The sequence below is a fragment of the Coregonus clupeaformis genome, chromosome 7, assembly GCF_020615455.1.
Source record: "Coregonus clupeaformis isolate EN_2021a chromosome 7, ASM2061545v1, whole genome shotgun sequence".
Taxonomy (NCBI): domain Eukaryota; kingdom Metazoa; phylum Chordata; class Actinopteri; order Salmoniformes; family Salmonidae; genus Coregonus; species Coregonus clupeaformis.
In genome coordinates this window covers 41,759,474-41,781,621 of record NC_059198.1, presented here as the reverse complement: position 1 = coordinate 41,781,621, position 22,148 = coordinate 41,759,474, and the positions used below count along the sequence as shown (strand labels likewise).

At 40.4% G+C, this 22,148-nt stretch overlaps 1 protein-coding gene across 1 annotated transcript in view; it reads left to right on the top strand.

Moving 5' to 3' along the window:
- The first annotated feature begins 338 nt into the window (after positions 1-338).
- Positions 339-22,148, top strand: part of LOC121569195 (melanoma receptor tyrosine-protein kinase-like) — a 56,434-nt gene continuing 34,624 nt past the window's right edge. The window contains exon 1 of the mRNA XM_041879955.2: positions 339-730. Within this exon, the coding sequence (XP_041735889.1) occupies positions 652-730 (79 nt within the window). The 5' untranslated portion in view covers positions 339-651. The remainder of the gene's footprint in view (positions 731-22,148) is intronic.

The window sequence follows — 22,148 nt, the reverse complement described above, 5'->3', positions numbered from 1 at the left end:
TATTAGGAGTTGAGAAATAAAGTTGACATCATTAGAAAGAAGATATTATACTTTTTTCTACTGTAGGTAGCCTATGTAATTAAAAAAGTTATTTATTCTGTTGTTGCTAGCGATATTCATAAAAACATTGAAAGAATGTATATATTTTTAAGGTATTCTTTCTTTTAAAATATTTTTTGGGGGCAGACCCCCTGCAGTACCTGGGGGGTAGATCCATCACCCTAGGTTGAATGACCCTGTTTAGACAATAGCTTGCAATAAGAAGCCTAGGCATGTAGCCTACTTGCAATATTAACATATCAACCTAATGAAATGTTATTCCAGCCAGGGCTTAAACGCATGGATTGGCCTATGATTGTGAAAGACCATGCTTGATATAACTTTGTACTTGGCCGCTGTGCTTTCGAACGACACTCCTTCCCAATGACGTCAAAACAATGCAACGTTGCTCTGACTGCGATGCTACAGACTGAAGAGGACCAATCGCCGGGAGAGAGTGCCAGCGCAACGAAGTCCTATCCGAATAGTCTACACCTATTACCGCCCCTGGACGTAAAACGGGGGTAGATACATCACATAAAGGGGTGTTCGCCCAAGACTATGGAGAAGTTTATCCTGCAATTTCATTGAATATAACACATTTTGGAAACAATGAGACCTGAAACTGGAATAGTTCTTGCTGCCTTGTTCTGCGTGGGCTGCTGCGTGACACTGACAGCGCACAAGAAAGGTAGGTGTGAGACCGACTTTATCACGTTTATGCTTGTGGGTAATCTGATAAATGTGGGAATGAGTACTAGGTTAGCCTAGCATACTTACTTAAACGGAATGATTGACACGGAAACGGAATTATAAATGACAATGCTTCTTCTACTGGATATAACACAGTAACCTGTTTGTTGGTCGGAGGAAAAGTCTGCCAAACTTTTTTTTTTTTAAAGGAGACATCCACATCATGTAGCCTAATTCCGAAGATGTGTCACATGATTTCAATAGCATTTATCTCTATGGATCAGTAGACAAAGGCAGTAGGCAAATAAATTTGTATCAATTGCTATGAAAAAAATCAAATGAATAGCCTACTATTGATTTATGAGAGCTATTTAGACTACCTTTCTGAACACCTGCTTAAGGGCTTCATATATGTACATAGAGCTCTGCAATGTTTTTTCCTGTCACTGCGTTACTGTCTTAAGGCAATTTCTAAACAAAATAATTATTTTCATGAACAGAAATACCATGAATATAGGCCTAAACTAAAGTTGCATCATCACTCCTTACACATCAAACATTACACATCAGACTTCAAATTAAAGTACAATAGTCTATCGTTTATTTTTTACCTAATTAACCCACAAGAAGTTGCATAGCTGCTCTGGGACTGTCCATCGCCTGTTCCATGTCTAAACTGTCTTGGCACATTAGCCACCACTGGGAAAGAGGAGACCAAATCTGGTGTGGTGTTGTGCCAAAGTGGGTCTCCAGTCCAGATGGTGGTGATGACAGACGGGGGTCTCCCATGGAGCAGGGACTGCCCCTTGTCCCCCTGGCTCCTCTGTGGACAACCACCCGCAGTAGGTGACCCTCTGATCTGGCCAGAGTGCTATCTGTCTGGGACTCCCGCTAGTTTCAAAACACACCAGATTGTTAGCAGATTGTGGAAGTGTCCGATCTGATTAGGTGTTTGTCTGGGGATGTTGGGCAAAAGCCAGGGACACATTTCCATTCTAACCAAAATGGATGGACAATTCTGGTATCTATTTTATTCTATTCTACAGTTCTCGATGTATAGTGCAGTCAGACAGATAGACAGTGTCACTGGTAAAAAAATTATAATATTAGACATATTTAGCAGTCGTATCCTTTCCTGTGATATAGACTAAATAACATCTTCTGCTTGCCAGATGAATTCACAGTCGTGTTAGATGGAAATGTAGGTGAATTTGAATTTTTCATCCACTACCTTCTACAGTAAGCCACTATAAAGTTTGATATTTTTTATAATTTACAATGAAGAATGATTTTTCCTTTTTGGGTAGCCTACTAAAATTGATGTAAATTGAACTATAAAATGCTGACATGATTTTCTTATATTTTCTTCTGTAATTAACAGACCTCATCATGAGAGACAATAATTGAGTTATTGTTCATCTTTGAGTAAGAATAGCTGACTGTTCCTTTTTTTTGCCTGGCCTTACACAACAGCTTGAACAAAAGGTAGATCCTGGAAGGACCCTTGCTTATGGCTCACACCCAAATTATCCTGGTTTGTGTCTATGGCAATTAGTGTTCATCTTCAGTACATTGTTTGAATTGATTGTTTGAATTGAATTAATTTGTAATAATTTACTTCTTAGACATGTTCCCTCTGTTTCCACTATAACACAGACTTATAAGAATACATATGGAATCAGCACTGCTAATAACAAGTATCATTGGTTTATCAGTATAATTGTGATCCTCAATGTCTTTAAGAATTCAATAACTGTGTGTTAATAACAATGTAACAAGGTCCTTGATAAAATGAACGCACACTCTAAAAAGTAGGGGTTCAACAAGGGTTCTTCTAAGATCCTCAAAGTTCTTTGAAGAACCTTAGGGTTCTTGGCACTGAAAATGGCCCCCAAAAGGTTCTTCCAAGAACCCCATAGGAGGTGGGGTTCATCGAGGAACCTCCTCAGCTGGTGGGGGTTCTTGCAGGAACCTAACTGCCCAACTGAAACATTTGGATTTGAATTTGAAAGGACAGCAGGTGAAGGCACTTAACTGAAAAATGTAAAGATCTCCTCAATTTAAGGTAAGTTTTGTCCCTTGTATGATCTAAAATTATTATTGTTTTACGATGATACCATCTATCTTTTCATATTTGTGTAAATCTTTCTAAAACAGAAAATGGACACAATTCAATGGATATCAATCAACAAAGAGGTAAGAATATGTAGGCTATAAGAATATGTTGAAGGTTAGCTGTATTGGGTGCAGATGACTGAACTGCTCACTTTGGTGTCTGTGTCTGCAGGTATACAGACAAAAAGGCATACAAAGGTATGTCAATTGGTATTGGTATGTTATGCAGAGCACATTTACCATCCTCCTCCCTTACCTCTTCAATGAATGTCCCATAGGCCTCTACATTGTGGACAAGATATGTGTATGAAAAACATTATCAAAACAGTTTTTTTCATTCACATTCACCACAAAAAAAACAAGGTATGAATACTGACATGTGCATGTTTTGTTAATCATCTGTATAATTAAATTTTTTTGGATTCACAGACTTCACCCTCCCTACACCTCTGATGAATATAACAGGAAACCTGTTCGATCACCATGCACTGCAAAATCATTCTGGCTATGGATACGGAGAACATCAACACATTAACATCAACTCGCCAGAGGATATACCCATTGGACTTGGGGTTCTGCTGGGAGTTTACGTCATATTTAGATTTTTAATTCTGCTTTGCCACTAAAATCATAATAAACACTGAGAACTAAAATATTGTGTTATTGTTGTTATTGTTATGCATATTATTATTATTAATGTCCTTATTAATAATAATAATAACGGGATGAACAGCAAAAGGTTATTCAAAAGGTTATTCGAGGATCCATTTAAAGGGTTCTTCTAAGAACTTAGAGGGGTTCCCCCACACTTTCAATTTGAAGAACCCCTAAAGGATACTCCAGGAACCTTTTCTTTTTAGAGTTCAATTATTGAATGCAAGTAAATAGCTGGAAGGGGAATTTGCATAATTTGATTTGTAGACCCATCTTAAATTGATTAATGTAATGTCCTTCTCATATGAAACTAGTTCAGTTTATACCAGGGATGCTGAAATGATGTGACGTTTTCTGCTGTTTTGATTCAATGGATGGTATTGTTCTCTGGAACTCTTGCCAGGCTCTCAATTGCTGCCGTCTGCATTTCAGGGTAATTTTATTGTGTCAAGGGTCATCATGGGTTTTGGGTTTTGTTTTGTTGTGCAGGTTAAAATCATATGTTACATATTGCAATGCATTTGCGGAGAAAGCTTTTTCGGCTCCCATTTGTCGGAAGCATGTTATTCCTGGTTTGACATACTCAGCTGAATTCTTCCCTCGTAGAGATGCCAATGTTGTATTATTATTGTTCATGGATATTAATAGACATTACCAGATAGCCTTAGCATTGAGATGATACTCTCAGTGGATGGTGTCCTCTTTCGACGCAAAGAAAAGCAAAAGTGGGAAATAGAACAGAATTGTTGTCCTGAAAAGTAGCTCTGACCTTCGCTCCACTAGGCACTTACAGGACTAGTTAGGTGTGTAGGATAAGTCCATCAAACTCAATTTGTGGCATCAGTCTAATGACCAGCCCTGTGTTTTAGCCTCTGACAAGTTTTCCTCTTTGAGAATTTGTGGACAGAGGACAACAAAAGCATTTGCCACACAGAACCCTGTGAGTTTACCTAGTTATACCCTGCCTGTGGCCTCGAACAGACTGCATGGGTTGTAAAAACAGTGAAACCAGCCAGCCACACACGGCTCATCAGGCCTACACTCATTAGAAATACGGTCCTGCAAAGCTCTAGAAGGTCTTTACGGAGTCACACAGTCAATGTAACAACTTCTAATCCATTGAAAGAAGGTCCAGGCAGCTGTCAACATGCAATCCTTTTCACAAATTATTTGCATTCCAAAGATTCAAGGACTTTAAGAAGCTTGAACCACATACTGTAATGTAGTGGGGTCGACAGGTAGCGTAGCAGTTAAGAGCGTTGGTTTGAATCCCAGAGACGACTAGATGAAAAATCTGTTGATGTGCCCTTGAGCAAGGCACCTAACCCTAGTTACTCTGGATCATTTATTTTCTATTTTATTTAACCTTTATTTAACTAGGCAAGTCAGTTAAGAACAAATTCTTATTTACAACAACGGCCTACTAAGAGGCAAAAGGCTAAGAGTGTCTGCTAAATGATGGCTCACTAAAGGTCAAACTTGGTGTAGTGGGGAACAGCTACAACAACAAACCAGATGGGTATAGGGCACACCTGATTTTATAGGAGAAGCACCATAGACTACCAGATACATGAAGAAATTGTTTTATTTTATCAACTCAGAGTAGGTAAGGTGGAACTCGGTCTGACACATACAAGTTTGTGACATTTGGAATGAAGTATCAAAAGGTCTTCTACATATTCTGTCTGTATGTCCTTTCTTTGTGTCTGGTTCATGCAGTATCTCAATTTGAATTGCAATGCCGAGACGGTAAACTCTTGGCTCGTGCCGCCTTGCGTATTAAGAAGCAAAGTGAACAACACAAAGGTATCACAAATGTTTTTAACGGAAGGAATCCATTTGAGAAATGGAAACGTTTCTTTCTTTCTTGCTTCCAAGAACATGTGGAGTCAAGTTCTGGGCTGAATTTCTCTAGGCTCCATTTATGACAGTGTTTTTACCCATCAACCTGTGCACTCTATCCCTACCTGGAATGCTTGTAACGCCTCTGTTTCAAATGATACAAGTAAGTATCAATGTACGTTGAAAGGAAGTTGTTAAAATGTCAATAAGCTTTTGGTTCTTTAAATGCTTGATGAGTGATCAAGACTTTCCTCGAACACCTCCCAGTTTCTTGGAAGAAAGAAACTGATTGTTATGAATATTTTGTTTTGATATCACAATTATTCCGATTTTGGAAACGTGTTCAGTTGGTTGGATGACCAGACCATGTTCAGCATGGTCGTTGTCTTGTAGGGGGTTGACCTGAGAGGAGGGTTCTGAGCCTTTACAACCTTTTTCGTTTTTAAATGTTTTATATGTTCTTTAGTCCCCTATCTAAAGAACACAGTGTCCGTTTGACTGGAGGACCTTAAACCACCTTCCATAAGGTGTTACAGCAAGAGGTTCCAGATATGCTGTATGACCCTATATGACACTAAACTGAGCAGTATCCAAGCTGGTAAACAAATAACTTTTAGATTTGTTTTTCTTCTTCCATGACTTGGCTTTTATTGATTTTGTGTTGTTTAGCATAGATTTTATTAATCTGCCTAAATACCTCAGTGGCTGTGTCTACGGCATTAGTTATAATCAGCTATGTCTACGGTACATCAAGGACACTCTGTCCAGCCTTGGCATTTGGCTCCAGAGTCTGTTACAATTCTGGCCTCTCAAGCATATGTCGGCTATTCCCCGATTGATATGTCCTCTCCAACCAAGGAGGGCAGCTTTCTCATTGCTGTTTTCACAATACCGTTTTCACTAGACTAAATCCACCTTTTGAGAATTCACCATAAATCAGTATTTACTGGAAAGTTATTAGAAATCACTTTGAACACTTTAACATTTGACACTTGATGCCACATACGATTTCAAGAACGATGTCAATACAGCACTTGTTAGCCATTTAGGCATCATCTGTTATTGAGTGTGTGGAGAGTGAATAATGCTCCATTGATTTTAGGACTGAATATCCCACTTTATCACCCAGGGGGAGGTCACTTGGGAGTGTCCACTCAGTAACACTTATCAGTGTTAGTCCAATAAAATCATATCTCACAAATCACAGCTGCTCTGTTGGATGAATTGCAAAGGACATATTTAGCTAGAAAATTTCTGGCAAGTAAATTTTTGGCAAGTATATGAGGGAATAAAAAAAAACATTCACACCAGAACATAAAGATAAAATGAGGGTGAAATAAGTTTTAATGTAAGGTCAAGTTTAAATTAAGAGTTTTATGATTTAGCTTTTTTCTGTGTATTTTATTCCCAATTTAACAAAAACAAGTGCAAACTTTGCAGCTGGTACAAACACTTCTAGATACTGTAGGTATAGGTAAATGGATAATTCCATGGTAATGGAATCTCACTTAAAATGTATGCCAAACAAAAACCATTGATTTCAAAGTTTAACAAACCTATGCACAATGACTACTTTTAACATTTACTGGAAGAATTGTGACGATGCAAAGTTTTTTTTTTTTTTTATCCTCCATTTTTTTATGTGCCCAAGTTTTCCAAAAACTATGTTAAATATCTGCTCCGAATTAAGATTCAATGATGTCTGCAGAAAGAATGGGGTGTCAGCTATGACGTGACATATTGACTTTACAGTAGAGTACAAAACAGTAGAGTTCCGTATATTACAGTCGATTATAACTAATTTATAGGTCTACCTTTACTTGTTACGTCTGTGAACTTTCATTATCCTCCTTCCTCATTAGGTAGAGAAATGTGAAAATATATTAAAGATACAGTGCCTTCGGAAAGTATTCAGACCCATTGACTTTTTCCACATTTTGTTATGTTACAGCCTTATTCTAAAATATATATATTTTTAAAAATCTACACACAATACCCCGTAATGACAAAGCAAAAACAGGTTTTTAGAAATGTTTGCTAATTTATATATATTTTTTAAACGGACATATCACATTTACATAAGTATTCAGACCCTTTACTCAGTACTTTGTTGAAGCATCTTTGGCAGCAATTACAGCATCAAGTCTTCTTGGGTATGACACTACAAGCTTGGCACACCTGTATTTGGGGAATTTCTCCCATTTTTCTCTGCAGATCCTCTCAAGCTCTGTCAGGTTGGATGGGGAGCGTTGCTGCACAGCTATTTTCAGGTCTCTCCAGAGATTTTCAATCAGGTTCAAGTCCGGCCTCTGGCTGGGCCATTCAAGGACATTCAGAGACTTGTCCCGAAGCCACTCCTGCGTTGTCTTGGCTGTGTGCTTAGGGTCGTTGTCCTGTTGGAAGGTGAACCTTCGCCCTAGTCTGAGGTCCTGAGTGCTCTGGAGCAGGTTTTCATCAAGGATCTCTCTGTACTTTGCTCCGTTCATCTTTGCCTCGATCCTGACTAGTCTCCCAGTCCCTGCCGCTAAAAAACATCCCCACAGCATGATGCTGCCACCACCATGCTTAACCTTAGGGATGGTGCCAGGTTTCCTCCAGACGTGACGCTTTGCATTCAGGCCAAAGAGTTCAATCTTGGCTTCATCAGACCAGAAAATCTTGTTTTCCATGGTCTGAGAGTCTTTAGGTGCCTTTTGGCAAACTCCAAGCGGGCTGTCATGTGAGTTTTACTGAGGAGTGGTTTCCGTCTGGCCACTCTACCATAAAGGCCTGATTGGTGGAGTGCTGCAGAGATGGTTGTCCTTCTGGAAGGTTCTCCCATCTCCACAGAGGAACTTTAGAGCTCTGTCAGAGTGACCATCAGGTTCTTGGTCACCTCCCTGACCAAGGCCCTTCTTCCCCGATTGCTCAGTTTGGCCGGGCGGCCAGCTCTAGGAAGAGTCTTGGTGGTTCCAAACTTCTTCCATTTAAGAATGATGGAGGCCACTGTGTTCTTGGGGACCATCAACGCTGCAGAAATGTTTTGGTAGCCTTCTCCAGATCTGTGCCTCGCCACAATACTGTCTCGGAGCGCTACGGACAATTCCTTTGACCTCATGGCTTGATTTTTTGCTCTGAGATGCACTGTCAACTCTGGGACCTTATATAGACAGGTGTGTGCCTTTCCAAATCATGTCCAATCAATTGAATTTACAACAGGTGGACTCCAATCAAGTTGTAGAAACATCTCAAGGATGATCAATGGAAACAGGATGCACCTGAGCTCAATTTCGAGTACCATAGCAAAGGGTCTGAATACTTATGTAAATAAGGTATTTCTGTTTTTTATTTTGTATACATTTCGAAAATTTTCGAGAAACCTGTTTTCACTTTGTCATTATGCGGTATTGTGTGTAGATTGCTGAGGATATGTTTTTATTTAATCAATTTTAGAATAAGGCTGTAACGTAACAAAATGTGGAAAAAGTCAAACGGTCTGAATACTTTCCGAAGGCACTGTATGTTGGTTTTTGGTAATGGAATTTCAAGGCACAAGGCAATGTTCCTTAAACTTACGTAAGGCAGATACAATTATCCAAAAAGAAATATAAGTGTTGATATTAGTTGGCAGGGATTTTTCAACGGTATTGTGTTTTGATGTATTTCTGATACCTTTTAAGACTTTTTCTAAGACCCCTTTTCCATCTGTTTGACCAGAAATCAAAGCCTTTGCTTATTCCAAAAAAAACGGTTGAAAATGGTTGAAAATGTAAATGTGCCTTAATTAAATAAAAAAATATTGACACAGCTTTCATTTGACACCCAATTTGACATGCTCCTATGTTGGTGCTCACTGGTCCTTTACGTGGAAATGACCAAATTCTAGTATCTATTTTTACATTAGCAGACTTACAGGTTTGTGTTTCCCCCTGGGCTTAATCCCCTTATCTTTATTTTGCAAATCATAAAAGTAATTTATGGAACAGACCATGCTGGATTAGTTTGGCTGGAAAAAATGCCACCACATTCCCAGGAGAAATAGACCATGGTCAGGCTTAGATTCACTATTTTCTTTAAATGTTGTCCTTATGTCCCGAAATAACTACAGCAATTGGTGTGTTGAAGTAGAACAGGAGAGCTGCTGGGTGTGCAGGCTTTTGTTCCTGCCCTACACTCCTGATTTTTACTAATCAGCTGCTCATCAGGACTCGATAAAGAGCTGATACTGGTGTGTTAGGGCAGCGCTGGAGCAAAAACCTGCCTATCCAGTAGCTCTCCAGGAAGTGTTGGCCACCCCTGGAGTAGAAATTCTCACTTGTCTTGAGTTTCAAGTATACTAGTTCAAACTTGGTGCTAGATAGTTGTTCTCTTCAAGTTGTTTGAGTCCTGTCAGTGTCAAAACAGGTTTAACTCAGATATATATGGCCCTTTTTGAGATGTAATATAAGTCATATGAATTTTAGGCAATGACTGCAACGTTTAATCTCCAATGACCCCTAGAAAACACACTGACAAATAAACCATTATGCTATCTTATTTAATCCGAGGCACATAAGTGTTTCTATAGATACTCCATATGTGCCACCTCCTTGTTAACTGCACTATCTAATTTAAAGCAGCCTTAATGTAATTTGCTAAAATTCAATATAAAGCTGCTGTTACACATTTCTGTCTTTGTTGGCAACATTCTTGGACTTAAAGGGGGACTGCTCAGTGAATAATATTATTGTCTCTCGCTACATACGCTGTGAGAGACAGGGAGACCTTATCTGAGTCCAAAGGGTTGTGAAATTCCGGATCGGGGGCTGAAAAATCAACTTCCTGTCGCTGGGTTGATTCTTCTTATGTGGTGTTCTTTTCATATGTAAAGTATTCAGACCAGTCAGTCATGGTGATGAAATGCGAGACATTCACCTGGGAGAGAAGAAGAGTTTTCGTGATCCTAAGATAAGAAGCGAAAAATCCCTTCTCCTATTCGTTCAGTGACAACCCCTCTGGTTGTTTTAGCTCAGGTGTCAGATTGCAGATGACAGTTTATTTTTGTGAAAGATTCCACCTAGACCCGATGCTTCGAATGAATCCGGATCTAAGATTGTTATCACGTAGTGTACCACATCTTCTCATTCACAAAATACAGGAAATTCATCCAAAATAGAGTCAAAAGAATGACAGGATGAAATATATGACAAAGAATCTGTGACAGAGTGAATCCAGTTGTGACTTACAGTGAGGGAAAAAAGTATTTGATCCCCTGCTGATTTTGTACGTTTGCCCACTGACAAAGATATGATCAGTCTATAATTTTAATTGTAGGTTTATTTGAACAGTGAGAGACAGAATAATAACAAAAAAATCCAGAAAAACACATGTCAAAAATTTTATAAATTGATTTGCATTTTAATGAGGGAAATAAGTATTTGACCCCTCTGCAAAACATGATTTAGTACTTGGTAGCAAAATCCTTGTTGGAAATCACAGAGGTCAGACGTTTCTTGTAGTTGGCCACCAGGTTTGCACACATCTCAGGAGGGATTTTGTCCCACTCCTCTTTGCAGATCTTCTCCAAGTCATTGAGGTTTCGAGGCTGACGTTTGGCAACTCGAACCTTCAGCTCCCTCCACAGATTTTCTATGGGATTAAGGTCTGGAGACTGGCTAGGCCACTCCAGGACCTTAATGTGCTTCTTCTTGAGCCACTCCTTTGTTGCCTTGGCCGTGTGTTTTAGGTCATTGTCATGCTGGAATACCCATCCACGACCCATTTTCAATGCCCTGGCTGGTGGGAATGAGGTTCTCACCCAAGATTTGACGGTACATGGCCTCGTCCATCGTCCCTTTGATGCGGTGAAGTTGTCCTGTCCCCTTAGCAGAAAAACACCCCCAAAGCATAATGTTTCCACCTCCATGTTTGACGGTGGGGATGGTGTTCTTGGGGTCATAGGCAGCATTCCTCCTCCTCCAAACACGGCGAGTTGAGCTGATGCCAAAGAGCTCGATTTTGGTCTCATCTGACCACAACACTTTCACCCAGTTCTCCTCTGAATCATTCAGATGTTCATTGGCAAACTTCAGATGGCCCAGTATATGTGCTTTCATGAGCAGGGGGACCTTGCGGGCGCTGCAGGATTTCAGTCCTTCACGGCGTAGTGTGTTACCAATTGTTTTCTTGGTGACTATGGTCCCAGCTGCCTTGAGATCATTGACAAGATCCTCCCATGTAGTTCTGGGCTGATTCCTCACCGTTCTCATGATCATTGCAACTCCACGAGGTGAGATCTTGCATGGAGCCCCAGGCCGAGGGAGATTGACAGTTCTTTTGTGTTTCTTCCATTTGCGAATAATAGCACCAACTGTTGTCACCTTCTCACCAAGCTGCTTGGCGATGGTCTTGTAGCCCATTCCAGCCCTGTGTAGGTCTACAATCTTGTCCCTGACATCCTTGGAGAGCTCTTTGGTCTTGGCCATGGTGGAGAGTTTGTAATCTGATTGATTGATTGCTTCTGTGGACAGGTGTCTTTTATACAGGCAACAAGCTGAGATTAGGAGCATTCCCTTTAAGAGTGTGCTCCTAATCTCAGCTCGTTACCTGTATAAAAGACACTTGGGGGCCAGAAATCTTTCTGATTGAGAGGGCATCAAATACTTATTTCCCTCATTAAAATGCAAATCAATTTATAACATTTTTGACATGCGATTTTCTGCATTTTTTTGTTGTTATTCTGTCTCTCACTGTTCAAATAAACCTACCATTAAAATTATAGACTGATCATTTCTTTGTCAGTGGGCAAACGTACAAAATCAGCAGGGGATCAAATATGTTTTTCCCTCACTGTACTGGATGTGTCACATTACTATATGTTGCAGCTCTAATATTTCTCTAACGTCCCTACCCACTGGGCACACACTGTTTGAATCAACGTTGTTTCCATGTAATTTCGTTGAACCAACGTGGAATAGATGTTGAATTGACATCTGTGCCAAGTGGGTAATATTTTTGAAGATCTAAACAATTATGTTTATTTTTCCTCCAATTTGAATCTTCCTCCGTGCTTTGACAAACAAGGCTTTAAAAAAAATCCTCATTGCCATGTCATGTTGAAACATCGGGGTCACCTGCCTGTGGCTCAGTTCAGTGTTCACTTTTGACGGATTTCACCTTTGAACGAGGGTCCGGTTTTCAGTGAGGTCCAACATCATTTCCAGCAAAACCCAACTCAAACATCTCTGATCTGCCACAGCTCACATCCTAATGTCGACATACCAGGCATTTGTCAAATAAGACAAAACCAGTGATAGATGGGTCACTTGGCTTATGTGCTTGATGTGGGAGGACAGGACAAACACTTTTCAATCGAATCGATAACACACTTGTGACGCTGAGTGGTGGGCGTCAATGTTAATAATCTCCTGTAAATCTCATTGATTCGTCCCTAGCAAACCTATCGATTTCCTACCCAAAAGGTTTGTTTGACCGACAGATGTCGGACTTCCGAGAATGCACACATAGTGATGTTCTGTATTTTAAAGTGATATGCCAAATTGCAAATGTACATGCGTCCTCCCTAGTAGGGTCTGACTGTAGAGATTTAGAGCAATACTGATGCTTTGTTATTTTACACTGATCTCATTGATTGTGAATGATGACCCACACTTGAGGTGAGGAATGTGCAAACAAGTGCCAAGTTATCTCCTCTTGCGGGAAATGACCAATGTTTGTTTATGCATGCTTTGTGTGCATTGGTACGATAGCCATGCAAATCTACAGAATCGATCTTTCACAAGTTAATTCCCACTACAGGGACTGGTATTCATCTTTGGCTTTAGAGGAACATAGTTGAATAGTAGAGGGCCAGGTAATAGATTATGTCTTCAAACTGATTATTGTCATCTTGTCAAGATAGCGTGTCGGGAATATGATTTTTCTTGAATATTTAAAGCTAGAATCATTAGTTGCTACGTCTTTTATTTTACTTATAAATTAATTATATATATCCATGAAATCTTGAAGAATATAACTTATACAGTGGGGGAAAAAAGTATTTAGTCAGCCACCAATTGTGCAAGTTCTCCCACTTAAAAAGATGAGAGAGGCCTGTAATTTTCATCATAGGTACACGTCAACTATGACAGACAAAATGAGGAGAGAAAATCCAGAAAATCACATTGTAGGATTTTTTATGAATTTATTTGCAAATTATGGTGGAAAATAAGTATTTGGTCAATAACAAAAGTTTCTCAATACTTTGTTATATACCCTTTGTTGGCAATGACACAGGTCAAACGTTTTCTGTAAGTCTTCACAAGGTTTTCACACACTGTTGCTGGTATTTTGGCCCATTCCTCCATGCAGATCTCCTCTAGAGCAGTGATGTTTTGGGGCTGTCGCTGGGCAACACGGACTTTCAACTCCCAACAAAGATTTTCTATGGGGTTGAGATCTGGAGACTGGCTAGGCCACTCCAGGACCTTGAAATGCTTCTTACGAAGCCACTCCTTCGTTGCCCGGGCGGTGTGTTTGGGATCATTGTCATGCTGAAAGACCCAGCCACGTTTCATCTTCAATGCCCTTGCTGATGGAAGGAGGTTTTCACTCAAAATCTCACGATACATGGCCCCATTCATTTTTTCCTTTACACGGATCAGTCGTCCTGGTCCCTTTGCAGAAAAAACAGCCCCAAAGCATGATGTTTCCACCCCCATGCTTCACAGTAGGTATGGTGTTCTTTGGATGCAACTCAGCATTCTTTGTCCTCCAAACACGACGAGTTGAGTTTACCAAAAAGTTCTATTTTGGTTTCATCTGACCATATGACATTTTCCCAATCCTCTTCTGGATCATCCAAATGCACTCTAGCAAACTTCAGACGGGCCTGGACATGTACTGGCTTAAGCAGGGGGACACGTCTGGCACTGCAGGATTTGAGTCCCTGGCGGCGTAATGTGTTACTGATGGTATGCTTTGTTACTTTGGTCCCAGCTCTCTGCAGGTCATTCACTAGGTCCCCCCGTGTGGTTCTGGGATTTTTGCTCACCGTTCTTGTGATCATTTTGACCCCACAGGGTGAGATCTTGCGTGGAGACCCAGATCGAGGGAGATTATCAGTGGTCTTGTATGTCTTCCATTTCCTAATAATTGCTCCCACAGTTGATTTCTTCAAACCAAGCTGCTTACCTATTGCAGATTCAGTCTTCCCAGCCTGGTGCAGGTCTACAATTTTGTTTCTGGTGTCCTTTGACAGCTCTTTGGTCTTGGCCATAGTGGAGTTTGGAGTGTGACTGTTTGAGGTTGTGGACAGGTGTCTTTTATACTGATAACAAGTTCAAACAGGTGCCATTAATACAGGTAACGAGTGGAGGACAGAGGAGCCTCTTAAAGAAGAAGTTACAGGTCTGTGAGAGCCAGAAATCTTGCTTGTTTGTAGGTGAACAAATACTTATTTTCCACCATAATTTGCAAATAAATTCATAAAAAATCCTACAATGTGATTTTCTGGATTTTTTTTCCTCAATTTGTCTGTCATAGTTGACATGTACCTATAATGAAAATTACAGGCCTCTCTCATCTTTTTAAGTGGGAGAACTTGCACAATTGGTGGCTGACTAAATACTTTTTTTTCCCCACTGTACATGCCTCGTGAGTTTAGTTCAACTGTCGTACCCCATCAGAACCCAAAATATAAGCTTGTTTTACGCCAATGTTTGTAAACAATGTAAATGTAAACACTGTATAGTCTCAAAACATAGTTAAAACTATAATTGTGATATATGTTCAAGAATGGCCTTTTTCCCTTTATTCAGATTACAACCTCTCACTTTCAGTTATTTGAAAATAAAATAATCTCCAAAATATCCTATTTTTAAAACAAGCCATAGAAATGTGGTTGCAATTTCAGTTTAATCCACCAGGAAAGACAGAACAAATACTACAACAAATATTGTGGTTAAACTCAAATATACTAATTGATAAAAAAAAATATATATATATATATATATATATATATATATATATATATATATATATATATATATATATATATATATACACACACTACCGGTCAACAGTTTCAGAACACCTACTCATTCAAGTTTTTTTAAAAACTATTTTCTACATTGTATAATAATGGTGAAGACATCAAAACTATGAAATAACACATATGGAATCATGTAGTAACCAAACAAGTTTTAAACAAATCAAAATACATTTGAGATTTGAGATTATTCAAATAGCCACCCTTTGCCTTGATGACTGCTTTGCACACTCTTGGTATTCTCTCAACCAGCTTCACCTGGAATGCTTTTCAACAGTCTTGAAGGAGTTCCCACATATGCTGAGCACTTGTTGGCTGCTTTTCCTTCACGCTGCGGTCCGACTCATCCCAAACCATCTCAATTTGGTTGAGGTCGGGGGATTGTGGAGGCCAGGTCATCTGATGCAGCACTCCATCACTCTCCTTCTTGGTAAAATAGCCCTTACACAGCCTGGATGTGTGTTGGGTCATTGTCCTGTTGAAAAACAAATGATTATCCCACTAAGGCCAAACCAGATGGGAAGGCGTATTGCTGCAGAATGCTGTGGTAGCCATGCTGGTTAAGTGTGCTTTGAATTCTAAATAAATCACAGACAGTGTCACCAGCCAAGCACCCCCACACCATAACACTTCCTCCTCCATGCTTTACAGTGGGAAATACACATGCAGAGATCATCCATTCACCCACACCGCGTCTCACAAAGACACGGCGGTTGGAACCAAAAATCTCCAATTTGGACTCCAGGTCAAAGGACAGATTTCCACTGGTCTAATGTCCATTGCTTGTGTTTCTTGGCCCAAGCAAGTCTCTTCTTCTTATTGGTGTCCTTTAGTAGTGGTTTCTTTGCAGCAATTCGACCATGAAGGCCTGATTCACACAGTCTCCTCTGAACAGTTGTTGAGATGTGTCTGTTACTTAAACTCTGTGAAGCATTTATTTGGGCTGCAATTTCTGAGGCTGGTAACTCTAATGAACTTATCCTCTGCAGCAGAGGTAACTCTGGTCTTCCATTCCTGTGGCGGTCCTCATGAGAGCCAGTTTCATCATAGCGCTTGATGGTCTTTGCGACTGCACTTGAAGAAACGTTCAAAGTTCTTGAAATGTTCCGTATTGACTGACCTTCATGTCAAAGTAATGATGGACTGTCGTTTCTCTTTGCTTATTTGAGCTGTTCGTGCCATAATATGGACTTGGTCTTTTACCAAATAGGGCTATCTTCTGTATACCCCCCTACCTTGTCACAACACAACTGATTGGCTCAAACGCATTAAAAAGGAAATAAATTCCACAAATTAACTTTTAAGAAGGCACAACTGTTAATTGAAATGCATTACGGGTGACTACCTCATGAAGCTGGTTGAGAGAATGCCAAGAGTGTGCAAAGCTGTCATCAAGGCAAAGGGTGGCTATTTGAAGAATCTCAAATATAAAATATATTTTGATTTTTTTAACACTTGTGGTTACTACATGATTTTTGATGTCTTCAGTATTATTCTACTATGTAGAAAATAGTAAATAATAAAGAAAAATCCTTGAATGAAGTAGGTATTCTAAAGCTTTTGACCCCCCTTGAGAGGGGGGGGGGTGTAGAGGAAAAGAGAAAGCGCGGGGAGAGAGACTGAAAAAGAGCTGAGAGAGCATACAGATGAAGAAGGAGAGAGAGAGAGGGAGAAAGAGAAAGAGAGAGCCGAGAGTGCCTACGGTTGAACGGCAAAACGCAGACAACGGGGTCTCCGGCCTTTTGGAAGAGGGTAAACAACAGAAAGTCCAAGTTCTCTGGCCTTGAGAGGGGAACATTGGGGATAAATCTGTTGGTCAATTATCTGAGCCATGTGCTTCTGCTGCTCCAAGTGCAGCCTGCTGCCTGCCGCTGAGATTTTCACGCTTTTCATTAGCGAAAATCAAGGGGGATACAGTTTTAGAGTTTTATCAGCCCACAGCATATTTACAGTATATTAGTGCCTCGGTGGGATTGTTTTATGCTAAAACACTTATCCCTACAACAACCTTTCTGCACTGTGCACACTGCATCAGAACTGGGTTCTAATAGTCTTTGAAGTCTTTCAAATACTTAAGCTGTACTTGACAGTGTTTCGCCTTTACTTTATTGTACCAGAGACAGGCAAGCTATCGGCCCTTTTCACCTTAGAGTACCCACCGATTAAACTACAGTAAGATTAGCACTTGTGAACTGATTAAATTGGTGTCAGCTGACCGGTCACAATCAGTAATACCCTAAGGATCAGGAAACCCTGTTATAGTAGGAGAATGTTGTAGAGATGGAATGCACATTAACTCTATTATTGAGTCAATGAGGGATGGCTAATGTTTATCATGCGCTTTCCTCTTAATAAGTGTCTACCACCAATGGAATGGGCTCACCTCAACACAAGATGTAGGATCTTCATTTTATCATCCTGTTGCAGAATAACTTTCCTGCAATGCATTAAATGTAAAACTTGTAGTGCATATTTGAGGTTTAAAAAGGCTTCTGAAGTTTGTAGTTTTGACTTTGACATTTTTTACTTGATTTCCCTTACAAAGAATGTATCAATCCCTACAAAAATGGCCATTAACTATAATTCAAATAATAATTCACATTTCCTCTCACTTCATTCATCTCCCAGTGTCTGGTGGAAAGCATACTGAACCAGGTTTTCCTCTAGGTTTCTTTTTTTATCCTGAAAAACTCCCCAGTCCTTAACGATTACAAGCATACCCATAACATGATGCAGCCACCACTATGCTTGAAAATATAGAAGATTTGACGAAAAATAACACTTTGTATTCAGGACAAAAAGTTAATTGCTTTTGCACATTACTTTAGTGCCTTGTTGCAAACAGGATGTATGCTTTGCAATATTTTTATTCTGTACAGGCTTCCTTCTTTTCACTTTGTCAATTAGGTTAGTATTGTGGAGTAACTACAATGTTGTTGATCCATCCTACATTTTCTCCTATCACAGCCATTAAACTCTGCAACTGCTTTAAAGTCACTATTTGCCTCATCGTGAAATCCCTGAGCGGTTTCCTTCCTCTCTGGCAACTAAAGTTAGGAAGGACGTCTGTATCTTTGTAGTGACTGGGTGTATTGATACACCAGCCAAAGCGTAATTAATAACTTCAGCATGCTCAAAGTGATATTCAATGTCTGTTTTTTGTTTTTTTACCCAATAGGTGCCCTTCTTTGCGAGGCAAACCTCCCTGGTCTTTGTGGTTTGAAATGTACTGCTCGACTGAGGGACCTTACAGATAATTGTATGTGTGGGGTACAGAGATGAGGTAGTCATTCAAAAATGATGTCAAACACTATTATTGCACACACTTATTATTTGGCTTGTTAAGTACGTTTTAATCCTAAACTTATTTAGGCTTGCCATAACAAAGGGGTTGAATACTTTTCAGTTTTAATTAATTTGTAAAAATGTCTAATAACATAACTCCACTTTTACATTAAGGGGTATTGTGTGTAAGCCAGTGACAAATAATCTAAATTTAATCAATTTTAAATTCAGGCTGTAACACAACAAAATGTGGAAACGGTCAAGGGGTGTGAATACTTTCTGAAGGCACTGTACATTTGCATCAGCAATTGCTCCATAACCTGTCATCCAGGTTCACAATGGAAATAATAAAGTGTCCTTTAAATCTCTCTGTAACCAACATTGGGAATATAAAGGCTAATTATGGTGTGTACATAATGTATCTGCCCCATTTCTAATGCCTGTTAAGTCAACATACTGTATCATTTGTTTACTCAGGTAGGCCTACACATACTGAAGAAACGGTCTGCATAATGTAAAATTATGCAATATCTATTAATTTTTCAATGGAAGTGAATGTAGAAAGACATGCCACTGAAGAATGTGAGGAAAACTGCAGGCCAATTTCAGATCCCCAGGTATTTTTTTCTCAGGTTCAAACTGTCAGATAGAGGCAAGTACGTTCACTCAGGCCAGGGTGCAGCAGGCTTTTGCTCCAACCAAATAAGTCACACTGCTGATTCAAAAAAGTATGTTTCTTGAAGCCTTCACCAATACCAGCCCTCTGCAGATAAGAGTTTTGGGACTATTCCATTGGTTCCATTGAGCCAGACAAGCTCAGTCAAGCACAGCTAAAGTATTTAAAAGATGTATATATATTTATGTTACCCCCTTTTTTGATCTTGTCTCATCGCTGCAACTACCCAACGGGCTCGGGAGAGTCATGCGTCCTCCGAAACATGACCCGCCTAACCACGCTCCTTAACACCTGCCAGCTTAACCCGGAAGCCAGCCGCACCAATGTGTTGGAGGAAACACCATTCAACTGACGACCTGGGTCAGCTCGCAGGCACCCGGCCCACCACAAGGAGTCGCTAGAGCGCGATGAGCCAAGTAAAGCCCCACAGGCCAAACCCTCCCCTAACCTGGACGACGCTGGGCCAATTGTGCACTGTCCTATGGGACACCCGGCCATGGCCGATTGTGGCACAGCCCGGGAATGAACCCGGGTCTGTAGTAACACCTCTAGCACTGCGATGCAGTGCCTTAGACCGCTGTGCCACTCAGGAGTCCCTAAAGGTTTATATTTTAACGTAGTGTAGTATTTGAACCCACGTCTGAATTCAATTCACTCTACACAGATTAGGCCATTAGTGCTAACGTCATTCGGTGGGTGCTGATTAGACCTTCAATAGTGCTAACGTCATTCGGTGGGTGCTGATTAGACCTTCAATAGTGCTGTAAGTCAGTAGGTGGGTGCTGATTAGACCTTCAATTGTGCTGTAAGTCAGTAGGTCGATGCTGATTAGACCTTCAATAGTGCTGTAAGTCAGTAGGTGGGTGCTGATTAGACCTTCAATAGTGCTGTAAGTCATTCGGTGGGTGCTGATTAGACCTTCAATAGTGCTGTAAGTCAGTAGGTGGGTGCTGATTAGACCTTCAATTGTGCTGTAAGTCAGTAGGTGGGTGCTAATTAGACCTTCAATTGTGCTGTAAGTCAGTAGGTCGGTGCTGATTAGACCTTCAATAGTGCTGTAAGTCAGTAGGTGGGTGCTGATTAGACCTTCAATAGTGCTGTAAGTCAGTAGGTGGGTGCTGATTAGACCTTCAATAGTGCTGTAAGTCAGTAGGTGGGTGCTGATTAGACCTTCAATAGTGCTGTAAGTCAGTAGGTGGGTGCTGATTAGACCTTCAATAGTGCTGTAAGTCAGTAGGTGGGTGCTGATTAGACCTTCAATAGTGCTGCAAGTCAGTAGGTGAAAATTATAGACCCTTAATGTAATTCTTGAGGCAGGCTGTCTCAGCAGGGCATTTGAGGCTATTTCTGTTATATTATCTTAGGGGATATTGTGGCTGGGGTCAAGCATTCCATATTATTGAATGAGTCATTTTGGTGCAGGAAGGCAGCCCCAGTCAACTGGAGGTGAGAATAGACTTAACACCATGGAGCTGAAAGGCAGAGTGTATCGTACACTATCGTACACTATGCCTATTGTTCATTGTTCATGGTACAACACAATAATAACTAATTATTGTTATTATCGATATCCTACTAGTTCTACTTTAATTCTCTTAGGGCCGGATTCAAAGTTGAGATAAGCATGTGCTACTCAGACTTGTTGTCAATGGAAGACTCAAATTGGATGATATTTGGATGAAGTAGGGTGACCCAAATATGAAAATGTACTGTAACTGGTACATAGATAAAGTTTGATCATAAAGTTACTGGTCCACTCCCCTTGTGTCAAACACTTGGATTCAGGAGGCAGGCATTACCAAGGATTTACTTCCGGCTTTATGCAAAGTTGCATAAAGCCGGAAATGTAATACACCAACGGTAACGTCTTATCGTAACTGATTTAAATATGTACCACCTTAAAACCGTCATCACACTTGCGCCTACGCCTTGCTTTGGCTTTGTTTACAAACCGTAAGCTAGCTACAATAGCTCAAGCAGAATGTACGACCAAAGATACTGGTAACCTTTCATCTGTGTTGTGACTGTTAGCTAGCAAGCTACAGTGGCTTGCGAAAGTATTCACACCCCATGGCATTTGTCCTATTTTGTTGCCTTACAACCTGGAATTAAAATATTTTTTGGGGGGGTTTGTATCATTTGATTTACACAACATGCCTATCACTTTGAAGATGCAAAATATGTTTTATTGTTAAACAAACAAGAAATAAGACAAAAAACAGAAAACTTGAGCATAACTATTCACCCCCACCAAAGACAATACTTTGTAGAGCCACCTTTTGCAGCAATTACAGCTGCAAGTCTCTTGGGGTATGTCTCTATAAGCTTGGCACATCTAGCCACTGGGATTTTTGCCCATTCTTCAAGGCAAAACTGCTCCAGCTCCTTCAAGTTTGTCACGCCCTGGCTCTGGGGACTCTTATATGTTGAGCCAGGGTGTGGATTTTCTATGTGTTATTTTCTATGTTGTGTTCTAGATCGTTTAGATCTATGTTGGCCAGGGTGGTTCCCAATCAGAGGCAGCTGTAGCTCGTTGTCTCTGATTGGGGACAATACTTAGGCTGCCTGTTTTCACTAGTTTGGTGTGGGATCTTGTTCCGGAGGGTTTGTTTTGGTGTTATTTACCTAGGACTTCACGTATCGTTTGTTTTGGTTCGTGTTGTACACTAATAAAGTATGTACGCCTATCACGCTGCGCCTTGGTCCGCTTCATCATCTAACGACGATCGTGACAGAAGATCCCACCAAAACAGCACCAAGCCAGTGGTGCGCGTCGCCAGCCCGGTCCGGCCTGTTCCTGCTCCCCGTACCAAGCCTGTGGTGCGCGTCGCCAGCCCG